This window comes from Ricinus communis, chromosome 2 (genome assembly GCF_019578655.1).
Source record: "Ricinus communis isolate WT05 ecotype wild-type chromosome 2, ASM1957865v1, whole genome shotgun sequence".
Taxonomy (NCBI): Eukaryota; Viridiplantae; Streptophyta; class Magnoliopsida; order Malpighiales; family Euphorbiaceae; genus Ricinus; species Ricinus communis.
The window spans coordinates 8,822,080-8,848,261 of NC_063257.1; the positions used below are offsets into that span (position 1 = coordinate 8,822,080).

General features: G+C 27.0%; 2 protein-coding genes and 1 long non-coding RNA gene across 3 annotated transcripts; 1 reads left to right on the plus strand and 2 right to left on the minus strand.

The window, feature by feature from the left end:
- Positions 1 to 7,135: 7,135 nt before the first annotated feature.
- On the minus strand, positions 7,136 to 7,596 carry LOC125369190. The gene is made up of 2 exons (XR_007214808.1): positions 7,456 to 7,596; positions 7,136 to 7,302 (listed from the first exon to the last, which is right to left on the minus strand). It is a non-coding gene; the product is annotated as an uncharacterized LOC125369190 (long non-coding RNA).
- On the plus strand, positions 7,503 to 9,835 carry LOC8283177 (ethylene-responsive transcription factor ABR1). The gene is made up of 2 exons (XM_002524264.4): positions 7,503 to 8,181; positions 8,688 to 9,835. Exons 1-2 carry the CDS (start codon positions 7,653 to 7,655, stop codon positions 9,503 to 9,505), a joined length of 1,347 nt encoding a protein of 448 aa, XP_002524310.1. The 5' UTR covers positions 7,503 to 7,652; the 3' UTR covers positions 9,506 to 9,835.
- Positions 9,836 to 23,074: 13,239 nt separating this feature from the next.
- On the minus strand, positions 23,075 to 24,305 carry LOC8283179. The gene has a single exon (XM_002524266.3). The coding sequence runs from the start codon at positions 23,794 to 23,796 to the stop codon at positions 23,242 to 23,244; it is 555 nt and encodes a 184-aa protein (XP_002524312.2). The 5' UTR covers positions 23,797 to 24,305; the 3' UTR covers positions 23,075 to 23,241.
- Between the last annotated feature and the right edge of the window lie 1,877 nt (positions 24,306 to 26,182).

Below are 26,182 nucleotides of genomic sequence, written 5' to 3' on the forward strand. Positions count from 1 at the left end.
ACAAAAAGTAAAAGTAAAACAAAGACATGATTAAATTGGGTATCTAAGTAAGTACTTAAAATCACAGAGGAAGTGCATGCATCTGGATAGTTAATAATCATCGTCATTATCCATGAGTTAAGCATGATTCACATAATTACTTCTTCAATCATTCTTAATTAACAGAAATTGCAAAAGGGGAATGTCACTCTTATAAAAGTAATTGCCAAATTCCCTTTTTTTTCCTTTTTTCTTTTCTTGTTTCCTTATGCGACCTTCTGTAGAATCTTGCTTGTTTGCACATCACCATTCTTAAGTACAAAATCTTTGATATTCTATTGCCCTTGTTGAGATGGAATCATTTTATAGAATGATGAGTTTTATATATTTTCCTTAAATTTTTCATGGCATTGTGTTTCGCCATGAAAAATGTTTTAATACAATAACTCGTTTTAGTATTTCGAACACGTCTTTTTCTATTATTTATATAATGTCGTTGAATAAAGTTTTATTTTTATCTCGTATTACAGTTTAAATTTAAAAATATTATATTTTTTAAAAATGATTCCAATATCTTTATTCATTTAAAAAATGATAATTTTAATAAATATTGAGATATATTGATCAACAGGTATTCGATATAATAGAAATCATTGTCAAGTTCAAGTTTCGTTTTCTGCACAGTTAAGTCATTATCGAAACATTAGGTCAAAATGGCAAATCCTGTTCAAAGATATCTTACCCTACATTAATAAATCACTTGGCTTTTTCCTTTTCTTTTCATTTTCAAATAATTCTAAATTCCCGAGTCGAATTAACGAAGAAATCATAGAATTTGAATTTTTAAGAACCGGTGTCCTTATTCAATAGTAAAACAAAACTATTTTAGAAATGAGGATCAAATTGTTAGAATTCAAATTCTATCAGTCTCTTAACTGAGGTAATACAAATATTTTCTCTAATGCTCAATGGAGTATGGAAATTGATACAAAAGTTTCAATGAAGAATTTGATGTCAAACAAGATCTAATTAAACCCCACTTGAGGTAAAAGAATTGCATATCCATGCAATAGACAGTGGAATCCCAACTATTTATGCACCAAATTATTTGATTTTCTTGAGAAAAACTCCTAACACCAAGAAAACTTTTTAAAAAACAAAATAAAATTCAACTTTTTCTATAATTATTTCATATATATCCTTTGTGGGATTGGCATGTATCCACGTTTTGGGTATATCTAAAGAAAGTCGCATCTTATACTATTTCTTGGCTTAATTGTTTATTGTCTTTTTAAGAAATATGAACTTTGAACCTGCCCTCTTTTTGTCCATTCAAACCACCAACCCTACAACCACAGAAACTTTATATTATATATATATATATATATAAAATGCTTTTCCCATTGTATCTCTTAATTTATTATTATTATTATTATTATTTTATATTAATTTTTAATTTTGATTCAGATTATGGATTAATCAAATTCAGACTTTGACACTTATCTTAGATGTTTCAGTTTTGTTTTATTGGGTTCGCCCATTGAATTTGCACTAATTCTTAATAATTCTCATCGTAAAAATAATAAAATCCCGACTAATTTTGGTAAATGATAAACGATGCAAATGGATAGAGAGATATTAATTTAATATTATAATCAAGTTATATTTATATATAATCAAACTTAAAAAGTATGTAAAAAATGCAGCTGACGTGGCACGTTTGAGCAATTAAAATCATGTGGGAATTTCAAAGCATGTGACAAGTGTACTTTCCAACAAAAGCGACCCCTCCACGTGTGTGCTGCATAAGAACCTTTTGTCCGAACCCTTTAGTATTTTAAAAAACCAGCCGACATAGAATAAGTAGAGCAAATACTAAAAAGTTCACAAACCGTGACGCAAACTGTACGAATAAATTAATTATAAATTTCCCAAAAAAGAAACATTACCCATTATTAATTCCAGTTTCATTAATTTTTGTTTATTTTTAAATCTTTGTAAATGATTACTTTTTAGAGAAAAGAAAGGTAAATGATATTGAGTGTGTCAAATTGAGCCAATTTTCAATTTTCTTGGGATAAATCAGGGACCAGCCAAGGAGGGGTTATCTGTCAAAAAAGAAAGTCTTGGTGGGGTTTTGTAGAAATGACACAAAATTTTGGAGTAATAAATAATGCCTTGATCCCATGTGAAGAAGCTTATATAATTGGCTTTGACCTCAATATGTATATTACTAATTCATTTTACGATTAAAATATTTGAGATTAAAATGGTAAGAATTCCTCCTTTAAAACATTTTAATACATAGAGGGCTAAATGCATAATTGGAACTATGAACTTTATATAATTGAGTCACCAAATTTTATTTTTATTTAATTTCAGCATCTGTAGATGTTTTGGACATATTTTATATATATATAGAAAACACGTTTTAAAATTTTAAATGAATTACTTATTGAAAAATATTTTAAATGAAAAGAAAAGAAAAACCCAATCTTCCATTGTTTATTTTATTTCAATATTCTTTTGGAAACTAAATACATTTATAAAATAAGTTAAATTAGTTTTGTATTCATTGTCGTAAAAGATTTAAGAATTTAATTAGAAAAACCAAAATCAGAGGGAGAAAAGTTGATAATTTTAGCATGCAGAATATAATCTAACTAGCAATATATTTTTCATCTTTTTTTTTTTCCTTTTCCTTTTTCCTGTAATTTGAAAGTTTTTAAAAGGATGCCTTAATGTCAATGGTTTCGATCTGAGATTCCAAAATGGAGGCTGAAGCCTCCACATCAAAATTCCCATAGAAGATGGAGATAGTTAAAGGAGTAACCCTAAATCTCATAGTGTATAATATAATGTTTATTTAGAAGAGCCAACCCTAGAGGGGAATTGAAAGAGTTTTATAAACAATTTAATTTAATTTTTTGGCTGGTCAAATTCCATGTAAGCATAACTTTCACGAATTATTGCTTTCTCTTCATGCAATTGATGTATGAAATCGTCAAATTAATAGAATCTGAAAGACCTTCTTTGCAATCCACCAAATAAATTATATGTTCTAAAATATAATGCCAATTATATAACATATATTTAATCATACATGTAAAATTAATTGGTTACTTTTATGATAGGTTAGCGAATATTGAAGATTATAAAGAGATTTTTAATTTTTTTTTTTAAAAGACATAGATAAAAAAATATTAATAAGAAATATATTAACAATCTTTTTCGTATTCTCCGATATTATTTTATTAATCGAGACAAATCCTAAAAGTAGATATTAAGACTAGAAGATTTGACACGGATATAAAGAAAAATATATGAGACGGAAAAGTTAAAATCAGAATATTGTTAATAAAAATCTAGATTTATCATAATTATTCTTATTAATATTAAAGAGTTGCAAAATTTATCTAAATTAATAATTGGCTTACCCGATTGCACCCACATATGAGATCTAACTAACTCAATAAAATGTGAAATTTTTGGTACTTGTATCACATTTTTAAAGTGGATAAGGAGAAAATATTTTGGTTTTAAAAAATATTATAAAATATGAAACATGATTCAAATTTTGACCTAAGTTTATATTAAACTAATTTGGGTCTTTAATTATTAAAAGCTTAAAACACATCCTTTTGAATACGCATGCATCAATGTTATCCAAATTATTGTTTTCTAATGTTAAAAGAAGTGTCATTACCATTTGTATTGGGTTTTAGCTTTTAAGTTAATGGAATTGTTCAACTTTGTCTTCCCCATGAAACTTTAATAATAATAATAATAATAATAATAAGAAGAAGAAGAAGAAGAAGAAGAAAGAAGCATTAAATATGACTTATATTAATTTTAGAAGAAAAGAATATTATGGTAATAAAAGACCGATTCATTATTATATTTGATTGAATTAGACAAGAAAGTGGTGCACATGTATATTGTCTAAATAGTTCCAAGAAGTAGTTAAAGACTTTGTCCGTATAGTGGTCAGACTAAAATACCTTCGTATTTATTTGACATTTATGTTAATATTTATTCTTTTAGAATGCCCTTTTCTCCGTAGTATTGCAAATAATTTTTGTTAATATTATTTTGATTTTTAAAATTAGTAAGATTTATAAACTTCAATTTTTTTTTTACTTTTAAAACAGTTTATTTTATTATTAAATTAAAAAACGAATTAGTTTTATTTGTTTTAGAGTTTCTTTTGCCAAAATAGGTCAAATCAATCTTAATATTTTCAATTCTTACAATTACATAAACCCTAAAAATATAATAGTTATAAGGATATCTTGATCACGACATACTCAATGCAAAGTCTTGTATTAGGCCTATATTTAACAGACGATTAGATTTTTTTTATATATATGAATTACACATCAATAACATTCCATACATAAAAATGAAATCTTCAACATATAATATTATGAAGAACCGAAAAAAATATAGCATTTAAGTGTCCTAAAAATTACTTGATATGAATTTAATATTTTTATATTAAATAAAAAAAATAATTATCAGATTATGCAATTTATGACTTATTTAATTAATTTTTGATAAATAAAAAAATTAAATGCATAATTAATCGACAAATATAACTAACCAATAGATAAATATATTTTAGGTAATAGTATAATCTCAAAATTTTAAAAATATAATAAGTCTCTATATTTTTTTATTAGGAATAATATGACATATTGGACACTAAATCAATAATTTATATTTAAGAAATTCTGAAAGAAGATTGAGTAACTAAATTATAGTTGTTTAATTGAAGAGCAAGAGCATTCGAAATAAAAGAACACAAGTAATCAATTATCGAAAATATTTATATATCATTTTATTAAATAGAATAGACGAGTAAAAGAGGAAAAGAAAAAAAGCAATTCCTCTTAAGCATTCTAGACGTTTGAAAGGGCAGGGGGAAGGGTCCTTTGTAGGTCACTAACAAGGGCCTACCCTAAACAAACACATCACCATCCCTTGCAGCTGTACCTACAGAAATGTCCACGTGTGTTCTTAAGACGAGTTGACCATGGTCCAAGTTGACATGAACTTCACCACCACCACTTTATTTTATTTTATTTTCTAAACTCATTCGCTGGTCTTTTAGAGAAGGTAATAAAAAAATATTATTTTTATTTATACTTTTTTAAAGATATTATTTTTATTTATCTAGAAAATTCATGTGGTGATTGTTTTAAAAAATAATCAGAAAAACATAAAATTATATTTTTCTAAAAAATTAGTTTTTTTTGTTTTAATATTTTTTTATTATAAAATATAAATTTAATAAAAATGTAAATATTTTATTATTTTTCCATTAAAAGATGACCAGTTGGGTCCTTTCTAATTCTAATTGCCACATCAACCTTAATGGCTTGAATAAAAAAAAGGACAATTTGCACCGAATCATAGAAAAAAGGGAAATTTGAAATCAATTTGAGGTTGAACCTGTGCCACTTCGAAACCAGACTTAGCCAAATTGCCAACTGGGGTTGCGTTAAAAGCTGAAACATTTTGTTTGTTCTACCGAACTTACCCTCCTTAGCTCACCCCCATTAATATTCATTTTCCTTTGTTTTACCTCAAATAATCCCTCTAATTAGTCTTTTTCCTTCCATAATAGTGCATTGAACGAGTGATTTGTACATAGAGATTTTTCTTCTAAAATAAATTTATAAAATAGTTGCAAAATATAAAATATTTAAACTTATTTATTATTTAAAATATAAAGCTTTTAAGCTCTAACGAGTAGTTATATTTTATATATATATATAGGAACTATTGCTATTATACTCTTACAATTTTTCAAAATTTACAAGCTCAATTCTACATTTTTAAAAATAAAATAGTACCTCGTAATGCTTGTTTTCATTAATTATCAATTTTTTTTATTGATTTTCTCTATTAGTCAACCGGTCAAAAAACTTAATTGACTAAAAAAAATTTTAATTCAGTCTTGTACTTATTATTAAGTACCATATTCATCTAAAATTAAATTATTATTAGATTCTAGTAAATATTTTCTACAAAATTAATATTTTTTAATTGATATAACTCTTTAGTATTTCTTTTAATTACAAATTTTATTCATATATAAATCTTGAATATTCTAAATTTGAATAATTTAAATTTTATTCACATTTTAATACTTTGATGAGAGTTATACTATTTTAATTTAACTTAATAATAATATAAATTGAATTTATGCATTCTTATCTTTTGTCAAGTTATTCATCTTTTTGGATATAATAATAATAATGAATATTATAATAAAAGAGATTTAAATAACATTCATATAATGGCTTTAACAAAGGAGAACTAAATAAATAAATAACTAAAAATCCACCTAATTAATAATTATTATAATAAATTATTATGAAATGGTGTTGTAATAACTAAAAAATTGAGGTGATGATGATGATTCACGGTGAAATAATTAATTTATAACTATGTATATACTAAGTGATTATCTATCATTGTCCAATTAATAATCATAATGTAACAACCTCTTGCTTGCTCCACCTGAAAGCCCAAAAATCTTGACTCTCTTTATTAATAAGTACATAAATATATAACCTGGTTTTTGTATATTATATTAAGTTTATGCTTTCAAGACTATTATATACTAATTACTTGCATCACAATTAAGTAAAAGAATAAGCCAAAATTGGATATTTAACTTTTGAATTGAATAGTAAACAAAAGCCCTTTGTTTTAGACCAATTCAACCTCCCTCATTGCCTTTTTTTCACCAGAAATTTCTCATTGAAGTTCACTAGAAGAAGATTGAGAACATGAAAGAAAATGGGCCTATTTCTTTTTCTTTTAATGCAGACTCCACCATCATTTCTTCTTTAAGCTACCCAATTGAGCTAATATTAGAAGTGAAGAAATTGTCCATAACCCAATATCCTATTACTTTACCTAAGTAATGGGTTTTGTTCACACTCTAGAAAAATGAAACCAAAAGTCAAAACTTAAACTGTCATTTTAACAACCTCCAATCTCTACTTGGCTAAGTATATATATATTTCATACATAATCAACATTTACTCTTATAATACCTTATGGCCCATTTTACTAATTTTGGGCTAACCATATTTACATATATACTATAAATTATTATTTAATTCATCCCCCTAAGATAAAATTAAAAAAAAAAAGGTTTTTAGTTAAGCTGCTCTGCCTTGGTTTGCATATAAAGAACAAAAAGAAAGAAAATTCCAAACTGGATTCTCTGTTTCTAATCTAAAAATCACCGACATGCCTCTGTTAAGCTATTAGCTTGTTCTTATCAACTCGATAATCTTGTCATACCTGTAATATAAAAATAAATAAAAATTAAAATTACCCTTTTTTTCTCAAAAAAAAAAAAGAAAAGAAACTGAGGTACTGTATTATGATATTTATCATGAAGGTGTTTTAGTTTTTCTGTTCTTGCAAGAGAGATAAAAGAGAAAGAGTCTGAACTGTTTCAATGGCGGCTGATCAAGTTTGAATTCCCTATCTCCATATATAAAGCCCTCGCCTTTCTTTAAAACTTCCAAAAGGGTACTCCAGAAACAAGGAAAAAAAGGGAAATTAGAAAATTAAAAACAAGAAAAGAGAAAACGACTTGGGTTGTTTTTTTGAGACCTCTCTGCGGTATCACCATATATTGTTTTTACATGTGCTTGCTCAACTTGAAGGTGGCGAACCGAGGAAGGTCAGACGAGTACATCAGGTACCCTGCTGTAGCTACTACAGATAGCGGCGATGAGGCTGATGGTACTAATAGTAATCAACAATCATTTCTGTTGAATCAGGGACAGCAGCAGCAGCCAACACAAATGTTTCCCGGATATGGAAGCACAAGAGAGATGTCGGCCATGGTATCAGCCCTTACTCATGTCGTTTCAGGACAAGGAGCTGCTGCTACTGCTAGTAGTGGCGGCGGTGATTGGGGATATGTCGGTTTAGAGGGTGTAATACCATCAACTAGTTATGGACTTGCTTCTTCTTCTACTTCTTCTTCTTCTCCTCCGTCTCTATCAGCTGCTTATTCATCTTCTGGTTCGGGTTTTTGGGTTGGACAAAAAAGAGGGCGCGAAGAAGAAGTTGCAGGAGCACAATTGGTCGAGTCTTTACCTAGGGTTTATAGAGGGTATGGTGATTTCAGAAGTTCGCAAGGTGATTCATCTTCTTCTGGTGCAACTGGTATGCTTCCATCATAACTTCTCTATCCACTTCGATTTTGTTCTTTTAAAAAATAAAAAATAGCTCTGCCCCATTCTTATCTCTTTAACTCTTATTTTATTCCTTTGCACAAATCCATGCCTCACTAATCCCTTACAAACCCCATATTTTTGTTACATCAACTATAGGATTATTCTAGCACATAAATATCTCTTACATACTTATCCATTTCCACCCTTGCATATTTTTAATTTTCTCAAAGCAAAATACCCATTTTAATGTATAATATGAAGGTTTATTTACATTATTGCATGTATTCTTGTCATCTTCCATGAAAACCAATAGCCTGAATTTTTTCAACTTTCATCGCATCATAAATTTTTCATTGAATCTTGAAAGAAGCAATAGAACAGTGCTAGTGCACCATTATAATTTTGGCATCTACTACCTCTTAGCTTTAAAGCAAATGGAAAATACTTTCTCATTTCTATGTATGTAATCAGTTCTTTTCTTTAAACCATTTACAGTAACAGAGGAAGAAGCCACAACACCTTCAATAATAATCCCCACGACCACAACCACCGCCCCACCGCCCTCTACATCATCAACTGAAACAGTGTCGTACGAAGAAATAGGAGGGGGCAGCAGCGAGCGGAGAAGAAGATACAGAGGAGTAAGGCAAAGACCGTGGGGCAAATGGGCAGCAGAAATACGTGATCCACATAAAGCAGCAAGAGTTTGGCTTGGTACATTCGACACAGCAGAAGCAGCTGCACGAGCATACGATGAAGCTGCTTTAAGATTCAGAGGGAACAGAGCTAAACTTAACTTTCCCGAAAACGTTAGAATATTGCCACCTCCAATACAAACCACCATTCCCGTTTCTCAAATCCCCATGTCTCGCCCACCTCCGCCACAACCACCATCGCAACAGCAGCAGCAGCAGCAATCATTATTCCATCTGCAAACCGATAATCCCTTGAGAGATTACTGGGAATACTCTCAGTTACTACAGAGCAGTGGAGACTTTCATGGCGTTCAACAACCTTCCAGTTTACTGGAACAAATGTTTTATAACCAGCAATTGGCATCTTTACAATCAAATCTTTCATTGCCATCTTCGGCTCTTTCATTTGGAGCATCTTCTTCTGGGTTATCAACATTGTCATCATCCTCATCATCGTCCTTATCAGCAGGGTCCTCTGCTTCATTTCCTCTGCTTTTGGCAGGTCAACAATTGGGTTATTTTCGAACACCCCCACAAAATCAGAATCAGCCTAGTGGTTCTGATATTTCAGTCCCGCCGCGGTCAGATTCTACTCACTATCCTTCCTCTACTAATTAATAATCTTTGATATATTTTACACACTTCTTTTTTTTGTTTTTCTATTTTTGCAAAATCTTGAATACTTGTCCTATTGTTAGTTTTCTTTTAACATTTCTCTCTTTGTATTTGCATGTAGCATTGGGCTATTTGTTTTGCTGGGTTTTTTTTTTTTTTTTTTTTTAATATTGATGTTATAAAGGAAAAGAAGCAAATCATGATACGAAGTTTAGAGGAAAAAACATTTTGGATTTTGTAGGCAAATTGTTTCTTCTCAGAGATTTGATGTTCCATTAATTTTTATTATTAAGCAAATGAATGTGGTAAAATCATGAATGCCAGTTGGAGTTTGCTTGCAGTTTATTACAATTTTGATGCTAGTTTTATTTTCTTGTGGTATAATCTTGGGTTTAATTTTAATTTTCAATGTTAAACTAGAAAATATTGGAAAATCTTGCCAATTTATATATATATATATATATATATATATATATAATTACTATTTTATTTTATATATTTATTAACTTTAAATAATTAAAGATCGTATAAATTTTTAATTTACAGATAAAATTTATACATATCAATTTTTTATTGTGATGATACACAATACATCTCAAATAAATGCAGTCTATATGTATCTACAAAATTCGACAAATCTATCACTCCCATGCTTTATAGTCAGATATTTAATTGAAATTAAGTGTCTTTAATTTAATAATCTCATTGAATGGATAATCATGTTTTGTGTTTATGAACTAATAAGCTTTTTTATCTAATCTTTTGATTAGTGGTTTCTCCCCATTTTATCATATTCATTTGTGGCTGCTAATTATTTACAAGTCTAATCTAAGGGCAATTGGGATTACAATTAACACTCACTTCATCACTGATGAATTTGAAGGAGGGTGGAGTTGCATGTAAGAATACACCTCCTAAGGTGCTTGAATTTTCTGATACTATCTATAATTGGAAGGAGTTTAAAGGGATCAGTCAAAGATTGTTTTAAAGAACTTTCTACTTCCTACATAATAATAATAGAATTATCATTTTAAATATAAAATATAAAAACTAATTACAAGTTAATTTTTATTAATAAATAATTTCTTTTATCTAATTTACTAAACTAATAATTAATAAAATAAAATTAGACTAAACTTTATAATGGACAAAATAAAGCAAAAAAAAAAAGAAAGGAGACTAGGTAAAGTATATTAATTATAACAATAACTAAAATACAAAAATAATAGTCAAAATACAAAAATCAAGCATTATAACAAAAATGTATATAACAATTCGTTGATTGTTTTTAACAATTCATTAATTATGGAAGACTTTTAAGTGGGTAAAATTCAAGAACCGACGAATTCCAAGTTCTAGAAAATTCTTCTAAACAAAAGGGGAATTCATGGAGCTTTAGAAAGCATACAAATTCAAAAGAATGTTAATAGAATTTGACACATTCATTATCAAATTAATTGAGGCAAAAAAATCAATGGACTTATCAAATTAAAACAAAATCAATCTAAACCCTTATTTTAACATCTCAAGAAAAACGTGTTCAATTGCTTAATTCTTTTTTTTTCTTTATTTATACATTTTTGCCAACCCATCCCTTTCAAGATTAGGGCTCTCAAATGAGCCGAAATGGGACTTCTATTATTTTCTCTTTCTTGAGAAGAGTAAATTAAAATTTAAAAAAGGTCCCTAATCTTTGAACATTGACATTATTGATTTTTTCCTCCTTTCCTTTGATTATTTAATTAATTGGTGCATGTTATATCTTTTCTTTTCATCCTCAATTATTAAAAATAATGTTTCTATTACTTATAAGAAAGCTTAACTCCTTAATAATCTATCTTCTGTGAGTCCTTTCCCTTGCTATGACCCTTTTTTTTTTTTAAATTAAAAATTCAAATTAGTTGTGCTGAATTATTAGTTGCAGGTTTTGTCTTTTATATTTCTTATTTCTATTACAACACATTTTCTTTGCAAACTATCACAATACTAATAGAAAAAAGAAAAGAACATAGATCCCAACTAAAAAGAAAAAAAAATGATGAATTGCTGTGCCACGTCGGGAAAACAGGTGTCACATAGATATCGGTGTGCCGGAAACAATGCTGATTCTTTAAAACACTAAAAAAACGTGCTACAAATTGCTGTTCAGATTGCTTTGTTTGTCGCTGGTACCGCCCAAAAGAAAATGGCATTATCCTGTTCACTTCATGCCGGCAAAACTCTTCAATTCATTGTCTGAGGTCCCAATACATTGCGAAGGTTCCTTTTCGTTTAGGATCACCGAAATAAGACCCACCCTTTTGACATATTTTACATGTTCTTTTCCTTCCCTCTAATCATATGTATACAAAAGGAAATTTGCCTTGTATTTAATTTTTTCTATTTTATTTTATTTATGACCAACGTTTATAAGATAATTTATATAGTATCGAATTATAATTGTATAATTTAAAAATTATTTTTTTGTTTTCTTGACTAGAGTTTTTGTGATTTTTATATAATAATACATGAAATTGATATAAAACGTTGTATTATACAAATAGTAGAAAATGACATAATTTTAGTTGACACAAACTGATTCAAAGAATTAAAAGAAAATTTCTTTTTTATTACATTAATACGAAGTAGTCCATTTTAATTTATATTCACTTTTGAGAATACTATTTTATATTATAAAGTAATTTTATATGCCACATTATTAATATAAACTAAAAGTCGGTTATTTAGCATTTTTTTTATTTTTTATGTGAATTAAAAAGATAATTAAAAAAATAGTATTTTAACTTTTCAATATTTGAGTTAAGTATATGTAACTAGTAAATATTTATAATTTAATGTATTTTATATATATCAACAATATGTTACATGGTATTTATAACAGTTTATTTTAAAATGGTACGTCAATTTATTAAAATTTAATAATAAAGTGTTTAATTGCTTGAAAATTATATTTTAGTGTGTAAAATTAAAAATTATTAATATTTAAGTGTGAAACCATTCATTATATATATATATATATATATATATATATATATTAAAATTTATAAAATTTAAAAAATATATCTAAATAAATACTATACATGTATTATAAAAAGATATATTAATAATTAATATTATAATTAAGGTTATCATCCTCAATGTTCAATTTTACTTTAAATATTTATAGTAATGAGTTGAAAAAGATAAAGTATCGCTCAAAGTTGAGTAAATTTGTTTTAGAAAAATTAATAGAAATATAGAAATAATATAATAATAATAGTAGTAAGAATAGTGTATTAATTAATTAAAAATTGATATTTTTAATGACTTTTTTATATTGTATTTTTTCTAATTTTCTAAGCTGATAATATATATTTTAAAATTATAAATTTATAATTTTTGACCTATTATATACATTTAATTATAAATATTTATTAAATTTATACATTAATTTATAATTTTTAAAATTTAAATATTTGATTATTAAATATTAACAGACTCATGTACAATTTTTATAATTATTTAATTTTTATATAAATTACTAATTTTATATATTTAAATATTAATAATTTTTAGTTTTATATACTAAATTATAATTTTTATACTAAATTTAAATATGTCACTTTCGTCGAATGGCGGTGGTTAAATTAAAAATTATCTCAAAGTGCACGTGGACGTACACGTGAGAGATAAAAGAGTAACGACTGCCAGAAAAGGCAAAAATGCAATTATTTATTCATTTGCTACGTGTGTAACAATTAGCATAGGAAGTGACGTAATAAATGGAAAAGGCGATAAGCTACGTGGGAATGCGTGCAAGAGAGGGGAGTGGACGTGTACAGCCTGGTGACCTATTGAGGGTACGGTAACTAACAGACAAAGCTGACATAGCGACACGTGTAAATCTCCTGATGTTATTTTTAATTCTTAGAGTTGGGGGAAATGTAGTTTAATTATTTGAGTTAAAAAAAAAAGAAGAGAAGTTGTAATGTACTAATGTTTTAGGGAGTGGTGGTTCACCTAACTATTTTGGGTGAACGAGAGAGACACAATTCAATTATTTGGATGAATTTAGATTTTAGTCATTCCAATGTAATACGGTACTAAATAAATTTATAAAAAATAAAATTATTTTAATTTGATAATCTATTAATATATTTAAAATTGAATAAATTAATTATATATATATATGTTTTATATTATATAAATAATATATATATATATAGACACATTATTTTTATTTATTTAGATTTATTATTCATTTTTAAAATTTAATTGATGGTATTTAATAATATGAAATTTATTCGTATAAATTCAATTATTATAAATAATTAAGAATAGAATTAATAAGATAATAAATAAAATTAATAAATTATTTAAATTAATATCAATTAATTACTTATAATTGAAAATAGATTTAAAATAGTAAAACAACACAATGATATTTTAATAAAAAGTCTCTAACTTTTATTCTAATATGAATCTCTTCTTTTTCTTTTCTAAATAAAACCAACTATTGATTTTAAATCTCATATCCACTCCATAAAATTAGTGTATAATATCTATTTAAAAGATATTTGAATATGATAATAGAAATTAAATAAAAAATTAATAAAAATATCGTAAAAAGATATAGTATAATATCTAAGATATAATATTGAGTAAATATATATTTATATTTTTATAATTTAATCATTTAATTAATTTAATTCTTAAATTTTAATATAATTTAATAAAAATATGAATTTATTATTTTAACATATATTTTTATTCAATATGTCTATATATGTTATACGAAAATATTAAAATATTATTAAAAATTAAAATTTAGACATATATTAAATTAAATTAAAAATTAAAATATATGAACATTAATTAAAAAATAGTCAGATATTTCGTAAGTTAATTCAAGAAATAAAATATTAAATTAAGCTTATAATATTTTCACCCAATCTAAATTTTAACATCATGAAAATTTTTAGTATTATTATCGATTTCCAAATATTGGAAAAAAAATTGCACTGCAAGCAATTTATCTAATTAAAACTAAAACTAGAGAATTTATATAAGAAATAAACATTATATAAGTATGATCCAAGTTAAAGTTTATAATGAAAAGGACAACAATTATATATATATATATATATATATATATATATATATATATATATTTTAATGCTTTTTAATTTTAAATATAATTTTCCTGCTAGCTGTAAATTCAAACTTATCAATAAAATAAAGAGCATTCTCACTATTAACCAAGTTAATCTTTTTACAAACAAATCATTATTTGTGATCCAGAAAGCATCAGATTCTTATCAAATTTATATCAAAGAACATATTATAAATATCGAATTAGGGTTTGGTTTTACGTCTTGTATTAACAGGACATGACATTTAAAGTGACTAGCTTAATTATAGGTAAGAGAAATGAACATGAAGGTGACAAAAGTAGGTTAACTATAGGGCATACTACTTTTTTCTTTTCTTTTCTTTTTTAACTCATTAAACAACGGTTAGGACAAAAGCTCATGAATTAGTGGAACTAAAACACTGTCCATAATTGGTGTTTTCCAATGGAAATGACTCCAACCAAACCATTGTTTGATGAAGGAAGAAGAGGTGCACTTTCTTGCACATGTAATGGGCTTATGGCTAGAAGTATATCTAAGCTACCTCTATTGAAAATGAATGGTCCCAAACCCTTGGGGAAAAGAAAAAAGAATGGTCCTAAACTGGGTTTTAGGTCTTCTTTTTAGTTTCTCTCATAGGGTTTGATAATAAATTAGAACATTATGCGATCCTATGGGTCAACCCTATTTAATTGCTCCTATTTGTTGAAGTCTTAGACCATTCACAATGATTTACATTCTTTAGGATCTAATCGACATGCTATCTCATTATTTTATTATTATTATTTTTTATATTTCATTGTAGATTATGCTTGTTATAACAGTGTAGACTCATAATTAAGGTGTAATTATAAATGCTTTATGAGGTTTAACATAATATGTATGTTTGTTATCTAATTTTAAAAAATATGCACTTTCATCCTTTTTTTTGTACACCTTTCATCTTAATAGTTTTTTCGGTAGTAGTCTGCTAATTTAATAAATTTTAAATTGGTCAAAGTATTAATGTGTCATATTTTAATAAATTTAAAAGGATATTTTTATCATTATGTGTGTCTATATTAAATTGAAATTTATTTCAGAATGAAATAAAATATTTTTTACTTAAATTAGGGAATAGATACAACACTTTTTTTATTTTAAAAAATAAAATTTTATATTTAAAAAATAATAAAAATATGAACAAGTTTTATAATTTTTTTCAATAATTTTATATAATACTAATATTTTAAATAGACGGCAGTTGACACGAGGGATGAAAGTATATATTATGAAAAAATAAGAAATGTAAATGCAGATTATGCTAAACATTAAGGCTGTTTATAAACTTTTCATAATTAAATTACATATTTATTTTAATAATCTATATATATATATATATCTTTGAAAAATAATTAACTAACTTTAGGAAAAAAATTTACTTCCTAAGAACCTTGAAGTTCCATCATGTGTACAAATTGTTACAGTTGCACATGCAATAAAAATATTATATTACAAAAAATATAAAAAAGCTGCCAACTATGCCAGCTTTTAACCTTTTTACAGGTGTAAATGAAGCATATTACAACTTTCATTATTCCCATTGTAGATGCCTTAGATTATTGAGGTAAATTTGATCTATTTTAGAACTGTAAAGAAATATAAAAAATCATAGAATCTTCTGCAAATTATGTAGAGAAAATTAAGTTTATCCATAAACTTAGTTTAGAGGGTGCTGTTCATATCAAGCCAAAGCTGTATATCTGAACACCTTAATATCAATTCGACAACACTTTGCTGGTGTTAACTTATGGGACCATTGACCTAATAATAGTCTTTTTATCGGTTTCATAATGTAAGAAAAAATTAAGAATTCAACCAATATGGTCTTAGTCTAGTAGTGTGTTGGCGAATTTTTTAAATATATTTTCTAATTAAAAATTATGAGGTCGAATTTTTAGAATTATATTTATTAGGTGAACGTTACAATTTACAGCATCCCAATTCAAACATGAATATTCTGAATAATAATTAAAAAAAAAAGACCCTTAACACTACTTACTAGTAGAGGTGAGTTTCAAAATATATTTCTCATAGTTATGAAGTTCAAAAAGGTTGGTGAATATCCAGTATCAGTCCCATCCAAATAATGTCAAGAAGCATCCATCTGTTTTCCAATTCGGTTTTCTTCTTCTAGCAGGCATCAAAGTCAGTTCAATTTACTTGAACTGTGTAGTACATAACATAAGCCAAACAGGTAAATGATTATATTATTCAATGGTCAAAATCATTATTTGATACCAGTGATTGATGGTGGTGAAATATGTTATTTTATATATATATTGATGCACACAAAAATTGGTCTTAAACATAGACTTTGTTCCTCAACTCTGACGCAGCCAGCAGTAACATAATTTTATCAGAATTATGTACCAAAAAGTTTGTTTCTTTTGGAATATAGCGAAACATTTGACATATTAAACGATTAAACCATGCATTAATTTGAAATTTGAATGAACCAAAAAGCTTTTTCTTTGAAATTAAAAGCTTTTCTTTTTTCTTTTGGAATATACTGAAGCGTCTGACATATTAAACAATTAAAACCATGTATTTTACTACATTCATGGTCTCTTTTGAAATTTATCTGTAATATAAAGAGGAACAAGATTAATGTTTTGAACATGTTCGTTGCCATAAGGGTGCAGAGAATCCAAAAAAAGAAAAGAAAAAAAAGGGTTTGAATAAATATTGTGCATGCTTCTTCTTTGAAACACAAACAAACATATTGAGAAGTAGAGGAATTATGTCTTTTTTCTTTTTTTCAAAAGAAAAGAAGACAAGAGATATTTCTAAGTGAATAGTACTGATTCCTTTGTAAATAGCTAAAGCCTAGAAAACCATCAACCTTAACTTTAAAATGGTATGTCAATCTTATGTTTTAAATAAATTTTTTTCATTCATTCAGAAGTGAAACCCCTGAGGTAGATTGTCCTCTTGGCGGATGCAACGAGGAAAAGTCACATTTGAATATGTTGTCGACTTAATATTTAGATTTTTATATAACAAAGCTTGCTATTTTATTCCTTTACAGATTTTATATAATAAAAGAATAAAAGATAACAAATATTTATAAAAATAAAAAATTCAACCAATTAAGTGATTAATTCTAATAATTTTTAATATTGATTGGATCTAACTCCAATTTATTTATTAAACTCTACTATTCTCTTATTTAATTAAGTCTCATTGAATTTCCTTTTTTAATGAATGTTAGGTTATTTGATTAGTCTTTCAATCCGCATTGGCTTTGCTTTCATTTTTTTTTTTCCTTTTTTTTTTTTAAGATAACAATATAACCAATGAAATTAAATTTTGCAACTTTATTTTAGAGATCAGTTGTATTATTTCTTCCATGTTTTTAAAAAGAAAAATAAAAGCGGCTTTGTCTTTCTAAATTTCAAAATAATTTTCTAATTTGATAAATTACATATCAAAACACTTCAAAGATGTTTTTACAGCTTTCGTTTCTAAAATTATCCCCAAGACACAGAAACCGATTATGTGGAAATTCCGTACGTATGGACTTCAAAGGTTTGGGACAAAGAATATCAAAATTTTCAATGTCTTTCATTGGTATGGTAGGGAAAGAAAAGAATTTAAGTTGCAGAGACAAATGGACTAACTCTTTCTGACTAATATAAGACACACATGTGCTCTATCAGCACCAAGATTTCAACTATTTACAGAGGACCAATTTTAGACAAACTCTTCAGAAGAAGAAGAAGAAGAAGAAGAAGGAGGAGGAGGAGGAGGAGAAGACACTCGTTATAGTTTTACACTTATTAATGATAGGTATAATCACTTCTTATATAAATAATTACCTTTTGTAGACTGTATTATTGTCTTATTACGGTAATTATTTTTCTAAATTTTCTTTGCGGCTCAATTCATAGCAGTTTTCGAAGATTCACTAAATATGAAATTGTGTTAAATTCATGTGCTTGTATTACAAAAAAAAAAAAAAAAAAACTAAGAATAAGTACGAAAAAAGATTTTATAATTTTCTTATTGATGATTTTCAGCATTTAATTTTTTCAAACAAGAAGAGTTTACGTTGGTTAAAACTGTAATAAAAAAAATATTTCACTATTGAAGTATTGATTTTTGTAAAAATTCAGTTGTCTTTATTCCAATCAGTCATCATTATCATATTTATTTGTACACTATTATTCTTATTAAAATTTATTAATAATAATTTACTATAAATTGGTCTCATATAATTATATTTTTATATATTTAATTATTTTAAAATTAATCTTAATAATTAAATAATTATAATATTTATAATTATAGTATTTGAAATTAAGAATTTTTATTAGTAGAATTTAAATTTAAATTTCTACTTTTAAAATAATTTTTATAAGTCTTTTTAAAAATAAATACAATTGAGCTAAAGAAAATAACTATAATATTTTTAATTATTATAAGTTCTTTTTATTAATTTGCATTATTAATTTGCATTATCGAATTTAATACAATACAATAAAATATATTTAATGATAAATTACACCATCAATGGTAATTTAACATACTAACAATAACCGCTAATAAAAATTTATCAAACGATTTAATTTATCAGCTATCGGCCATCAGCTACCAGCAACTAGCTGCACTGATTAACCAAACCAAACAGACCTTAAAAATTATTAATTTTTAAACTCATTTTATCATATACATACAACTTAATAATAATAATAGTATATTAGAGTAAAAATAATTGAATCCTTACAACTCAAAACTTTTAAGATATTTTTTTTATTAAACAGCCATATACTTTTCTCTTTTAAAAAAAATAACATATTAAAAAATATAAAACAATCAAACTATATCAAAGAAATATATATATATATATATATATATATATACTTCTTGAAGATAGAGAGATTTAACAAGTTGAAATCTATTATTTCAAAAGAAAAAAGTTCAAATCTATCAAAATCCAGTTTAAAAGTTTTTACTAAATGATTTTTAGATTTACATTTAAATCCAAAATCGACTCTAAAGTGTAAACTCACTCACAAAGGACACTAAGTGGATTATGTATCATATAGATGCCATGTTTCGGTTTTCGAAAAGACATAAATTAGGGCATTCCTCTTTTGTTAAACCACAAAAAAAAAAAAAAAAAAGGAAAAGGGATTCATACTTCTTAATGGGCTTCTTGTTTCAAATTTTGAAATTGGTACAAACTTTTGGGAGCTTTCTCTGTTAACAAACACCAGAGCTCAGTATTAGAAATTTGTTTATGATTGCAGAACAAAGAAGCTTATTGGGCCTAAAGAACTCATTCATGTTCATCAATTAACAAGGTCTCATATTGACAACAGGCTTTTTGATTTTTAAAGAAAGTAAATCAAGCATTGTCAATCTTGTACATTTTCAAAGTACTATTAATCACGCATTACAACAACAAACCTACTTTTCTTTTTAATAATCTTTTACTGTAACAGATTGTTAAACCTGGATGTCTGTTTTTAGAAAAAATCTCTGATACATTAAAAAGAAAAAAACTTAAAAACAGTAACAGATAGCGATTCCATGTGAAGAAATACACAACAATCAATCAAATTTCTAACGTCCTGACGGAGTTTTATCTTCGAGAATCATCACAGTCGTATACGCCACTAAAAAATAATTCTTCCACAAACGGATTCTGGCAGTGATTAATGCATTATGAACCTTGGCTCCTGCCAAGGCGGTTTCACAATATTTAGCATTATCAAGAGCATAATGAACATCTAAGCTTGCCTCGCCATTTTCTAGCCCATTCAGGTTGAACATGGAGACTGTTTCGTTAAAATATTTTGCACATTGCACGAAGGCTGCCTTGGATGCAGGGTTTTTCTTGGTTGAGCCTGCAACTCTGCTAAAGAAATTATGGGTGATAATCGATTCTTTTCTTGCTACTGCTAGGGCAAAATCCGCGACTGTTTTCACACTTTTTGCTGACAATATTTGGGGCCTGGATTTCATGACTTGCATGCAGAAGGCAAAGTTATCAGTTTGCTGGCATACATTTGTCACTAATTTGTTTGGAGAGATTGAAATTGCTAATGCTGCCTCTGCCTGTGCGTTTGCTGTACAAGGAAAATTAGGGGAAAGGTACAAGGAAATGGTTGCAAAAATGAATAGGAAATTCCTAGAATCCATTGCTTTTACACCTAGTGGTTTAAATTGATGTTCTATGTGATATATAGAATTTTTTCTTTTTGTTCTATTTGGTTATGGCAAATTAGTGTTGCTAGCTTAATTTATAGGAGAAGCAGCAATCCTAATTTTAGAAACAATGAGATGTGCATGAAATTTTAGGGAATAGAAGAGCTGGCATTTGTTGTATAAAGTTGTTTATTACATGCTGGTTTTGTGCTCCAAATTCTCACCAAATTTTGAGTTGTTAGATTAACAGTATCTATATGATAATTAGAAAAAGTTACGCTGACATATGATTTTTATTTCGTATAACGAACCAGAACAACTAAAAGGCGTCTGATGTGATTAGTTTCAACTCTTTACATATATGTTATTAACCATTCTCCGTCTCATTTCGATGTACAATTCGATTCATTCATGTACCCCATACCTTAGAGTGCTGCTATTCTAGAAGCCTATCAGAAGCTGCTTCTTATCCAGGCGTCGTATCTCTGCTCCAGCGTCCACTACTCGCCCTCATCGGATTACTTCTTTAGGCCAGATTGTCACATTTTGAATATCTTTCTTTATTTATACTAAAAAAGACCTGTAAAAGTAATAATTTTTCTTGATAGTTTTTTGAGTAACATTGAAAACTAAAAATGGATGAAATTTAGTTTTTCTTTCTTTATGCAAGATGTGCATTTAGTTAAATATTGAAATTATTTCTTTGAAATGGTCCAAATAGCTTGCATACTTAACAAACAAAAACAAAATTGATTAGTAACAGATAATCTTTTACTTGTTATTCAAAACATTTGACACAATTGAGAAGCTTGTGCCATTTTTAAAGAGCTTATTGTTATTGACCAGAGAATTCAAATAGTCCTTCAATCTTTTTCACTGTTGGTTTGGTTAAACAAAAAGAATGCCTATCATTTTTCAACATATGTTTCAATCTGAAAAAAAAAGAAAGAAAAAAGGAACTAGGAAAGAGAAAAAAAAGTTACAAGAGATTATGGACCCAAGAATAATAAGTCTAGTTCAAGATACAATAAGACCCATACAGAAAACCCACAAGAAAACCCTAACCCTAATAATATATAGAAAGATTCAGAGTTCCTGATATCGTAGCCAATGCAGCGACAATCTGCGAGCACCACCTTACCTAGTTTTAAACCCAAAGTATAATTGGGCTTAGAGTTTCTCTATTCCTCACGTCATATATCCATATATATTAATAAATTAGAAAACTATATATGGGAAGGAAAAATGTCACTTAATTATAAAATTAGAAAAATCAATAAAATTTATGATTTTAAAATAATATGAGAATAAATATTAAATTATTACAATTAAACAATAAAATTATAATTCTAAAGACATACACTTAAATTTATCTATATCAATTTATCTAAGTAATTAACAAGTGTATCTGTATCAGAGTATCTCTGTTTCAAGAAGCTGGGAAAAAAAAATAAGAAAAATGAATATCTAGATATTTTAATTTTAGTTATTTAGTCAGTTTAATATTTTAATTATGAATTTTATTGAATAAATATCTGAAATTTATTTTTATAATCTTTCAAACACCTTTAGCTTTTAATTGAACCTAATAGTAGATACATGATTTCTATTTTGCTTATAAAACACCTATACGTAATATACGTGAAAAGTGTTAAATAATAAAACCATATCTTAAAAATTGTGTAAATGTTACAAAAAAAATAGATTGAGATATTTATCTAATTACATTAAGAACCATATAAATATGCATTTAATCAAAGAAAATTATAGTAATTTATAACAGTAATTTTTAAGAAATGCTTGTTGATTCTCCCGAATAGAATCCCTTTGCTATTCATTTAGGTTGGTTTTACTTTTCTAGTTCTCTTTTAAAAATATTAACTTGAGTTCTCTTTTGGTTCCTCTAGTTTTTATTTAAATTTTTAGTATTTTTAATTGTTCGGCAAAAGTATTTAGATTTTAGAACTCTATTATCTTTATTTCGTAATGATAGTATCTTACCATTTTTCTCTTAGAGCGATCTTAATAATGAATTTTTTCTTATATTACTGGAGTACTTTCCAAAAGGATCAAACCCCAATTATTATAAAAACAAAAAGAAAAGAATAATCTTTCTTAGGAACTGTACTAACTTTCTTGAGTTTTCAATTTTGTTTTTCTCTTAGAAAAGAACGACTGTTTCAGTTTTGTTTCTTATTGTTTTATACATAAGTCAAAATGATGGGGTAATTTCACATAATAATGTAACATATATATACTAATAAATAAGGCATGAAATCTTATTGTGTTAGCTGTTTATGTTCATTTCTCTTAATTTACGTTGTTAAATAATAAAGTCTCCGTAGAATAACAATTATAAAAGTAAATAACACAATTAATAAATCATATATGCTCATCAACCTTACTCAATAATCAATTAAAATTTCATATCAATCAGTTCTGAGAGTTTTCAACAGCAATTACAGCTGCATATGCAACTGAGTAGGATTTCTTCCATTCCTGGATTGCAGGACCGATTGATCCAATGTGAACATTAGCATTAGCCAATGCATTTTCACAATACTGAGCATTATCAAGAGCATAATGCACATCCAAACTTGCAGTCCCACCCTCTAATCCACCCAGATTAAGCATCCCAACAGCTTCACTAAAATACTTGGCACATTCTTCAATGGATGCCTTAGCTGCTGGATTATTACTATCTCTGACCAAAAGAGATTTAAAGAAACCACTTGTACTTACTGACTCTTTTCTTGCCATTCCTAGAGCAATTTCTGCCAGGCTTTTTAAACTTGATGCTGTTGCTGTCTGGGGATTTGATTTCAGGATTTGGATGCAGAATTTCTTGTCTGATCCGCTTTGCTTGCAAATATCCGAGATTAGTTCACCCGGATTCTTGAATGTCGCCTCCATTTGAGAAGGAAAATACAAGAACAGGCATAGGAAACTGGCTGCATAAACCCTAACATTGCAACTCTGAAAATCCATTGTATGCCCCAAGTTATCACAGGAACTTTTCTCTAGGGCTAATGTTGTAATGTACTTGGCTTGATTCACTGGATTTGAATTGTTATATATATATATATATATATATATATACAGGAGCAGAAATCAAAACTTAATTTAGAACTTCTGTTTCTTGTTTTTTTTTTTTTCTTGAACAGTTAACTTTTGTTTCTTGTTGATCCTTTGTTATTACAATTTTATGAAATGGGTGCTTAGAGATTTCAGAATTGACATGCATCAACCATTCAATTCAAACAAATAACACACATCGTGTCTGGATGGTGAAAAGAACACTTCAGACAAACAAGTAAATTGCTAAATAAGTCAATTTTGTTAAAATACGTTTTTCTCACTTTCCCCCTTTTTTTGGGCTCTTGACTAAGCCAATGCTTTGATATATGGCTATTAGTGTCTATAAATGAATTAAATCTAGGTGTTAGATACATGATTCTAGGATGGGTAATTAAATTTAAATTTTATTTTAACTTAAATTTAAATTAATTTGTAATAATGAATGAAATTAAATATTCCTCTTTGATTGATTATATGTCTGATAGATTTGGACTATACAGTAGATAACTATGATATAAAGGTGTAAGCTCGCACCAATATAAGCTGAAATTAAGTTAATTTTAGCAAAAGAAGAAGAATAAACATGGTATAGAGATAGACAATTGCTAATATTGATAACAAACAAAATCTCATTACAAGATTATTATATTTAGCAGTACTTTTGTGCGCTGATGATAAAAGGATCATGAGACAATTTTGACTAACAACAATAGAAAATCATAGTAAAGAAAAAAAAAATCATTATTCGAGAAGAGAAGTAGCAGAATTTCCAAGAGAACTAAATGACCTAGTAATTTGAATTCCTCTAGCAACAGAAGCAATATGAATTTTGATTTAGCCAATGCTGTCTCATTATCAGCAGCAACCAATGAATCATAATTAGCTGTTTCATATTCCCCTTCTTCAGCTTCACTTAATGCACTCCTGAAACATGCTGCCGTTAGATTGTAATGTGTAACACACTCTTTCAGTGCTGGCCTGAACGCTGGTTTTCCCCCTTTGATCAGGCCATTGATGTGATCTCTTGTACGTGTTGAGTCCTTTATAGCAAAATCTAGAGCGTTTTTTGCAATACCCAGAACACCTTTTGGTTTCGAAGTTCGCCTGATAGATTTGAACACATTATTTAATTTAATGTTTCCATGATTTTATAAATTAGTATTAGAGGTTTTATCTTTTCAATTGAATATTAAAAATATACTATTAATTTCGAGATTTAAAATTTTACAAAAAAAAAAAAACAGAATTAAGAAAAATACCTTCCTTATGATCTAACTGTTCCTTAAAATTTTAATTCCAACAGCTGAGAAGAGAAAATACAAACCCATTCATCATCAATTACGATTTACATTTTAGAGACTTTACGTTGGAGAGTTAGATTTTTTTTTTTTTTTTTTTGGAAAATAGTAGAATTCATTCCAATTATAGAAGTCGCAGCCATTCTCAGGCCTACAAAATGAGATCAAACCTCATTCACGAAGGGTATTACCACAGACATTCAGTCATTTAACTATTATATATGAACATTTTTAAAGTTTTTCAGGAATATCTTAAAATAAAAAAAAATAAAAATTTATTGTGTAACTTTTTTATAAAAGTACTATTTTTTTTTTCAAATTTATAGTGTGGTTGTTTTTCGGTTGTTTTTTAGTTGTTTTATTCAAAAATAACTAAAGAGAAATCAAAAAAATAACAAAACTATATTTTTGATATTTTAATAGAGTAAAAATAAAAAGATAAAAAGTATTGTAAATTTAATAAAAATCATGAAAACATAAGTATTTTTGTTATTTTTCCATTCAATGATGTATGATCCCTTGCTTAATCTCTTGATCAATATTGTGGGACTAGAAAGAAGAAAAAAAAAAAAACTAAGAAACAAAAACTTGTGACTTGTGTTCGTAATTTTGTGGCTTGTGAAATTCACCAACACATATAGACTACGGTCTCTTCTAGCAAATATGATTAAATTGAATAATTAAAACAAAATAAATTAAATTTTTTATAATTAAAATTAAATTAAATACAAAATTTAACGAGTATTTATATTATTATCTCAAAATATGCGTGCAAACTGGTAAAGATATCAGCACTTCGCATGAGCCAACTTTATATAAACATAGATGAACTCCCTAGTCACAAGCAAAATACCTATGACCTAATGTCATTCAAGAATCACTTGCATGACTTCAATATATGAAAAGCCAGGTAGCTAGGCATCAATTCACAGAAAATTGCTTTCTTTCCTTGCTTGATTTGATATCATATGCAACATTCTTATCAACATTAACTTATT

Coding starts and splice junctions, on each gene's coding strand:
- LOC8283177 (XM_002524264.4), top strand. CDS start 7,653: ATGTGCTTGCTCAACTTGAAGGTGGCGAACCGAGGAAGGTCAGACGAG. Junction 8,182..8,687: donor ATCTTCTTCTGGTGCAACTG/GTATGCTTCCAT, acceptor AACCATTTACAG/TAACAGAGGAAGAAGCCACA.
- LOC8283179 (XM_002524266.3), bottom strand. CDS start 23,796: ATGGATTTTCAGAGTTGCAATGTTAGGGTTTATGCAGCCAGTTTCCTA.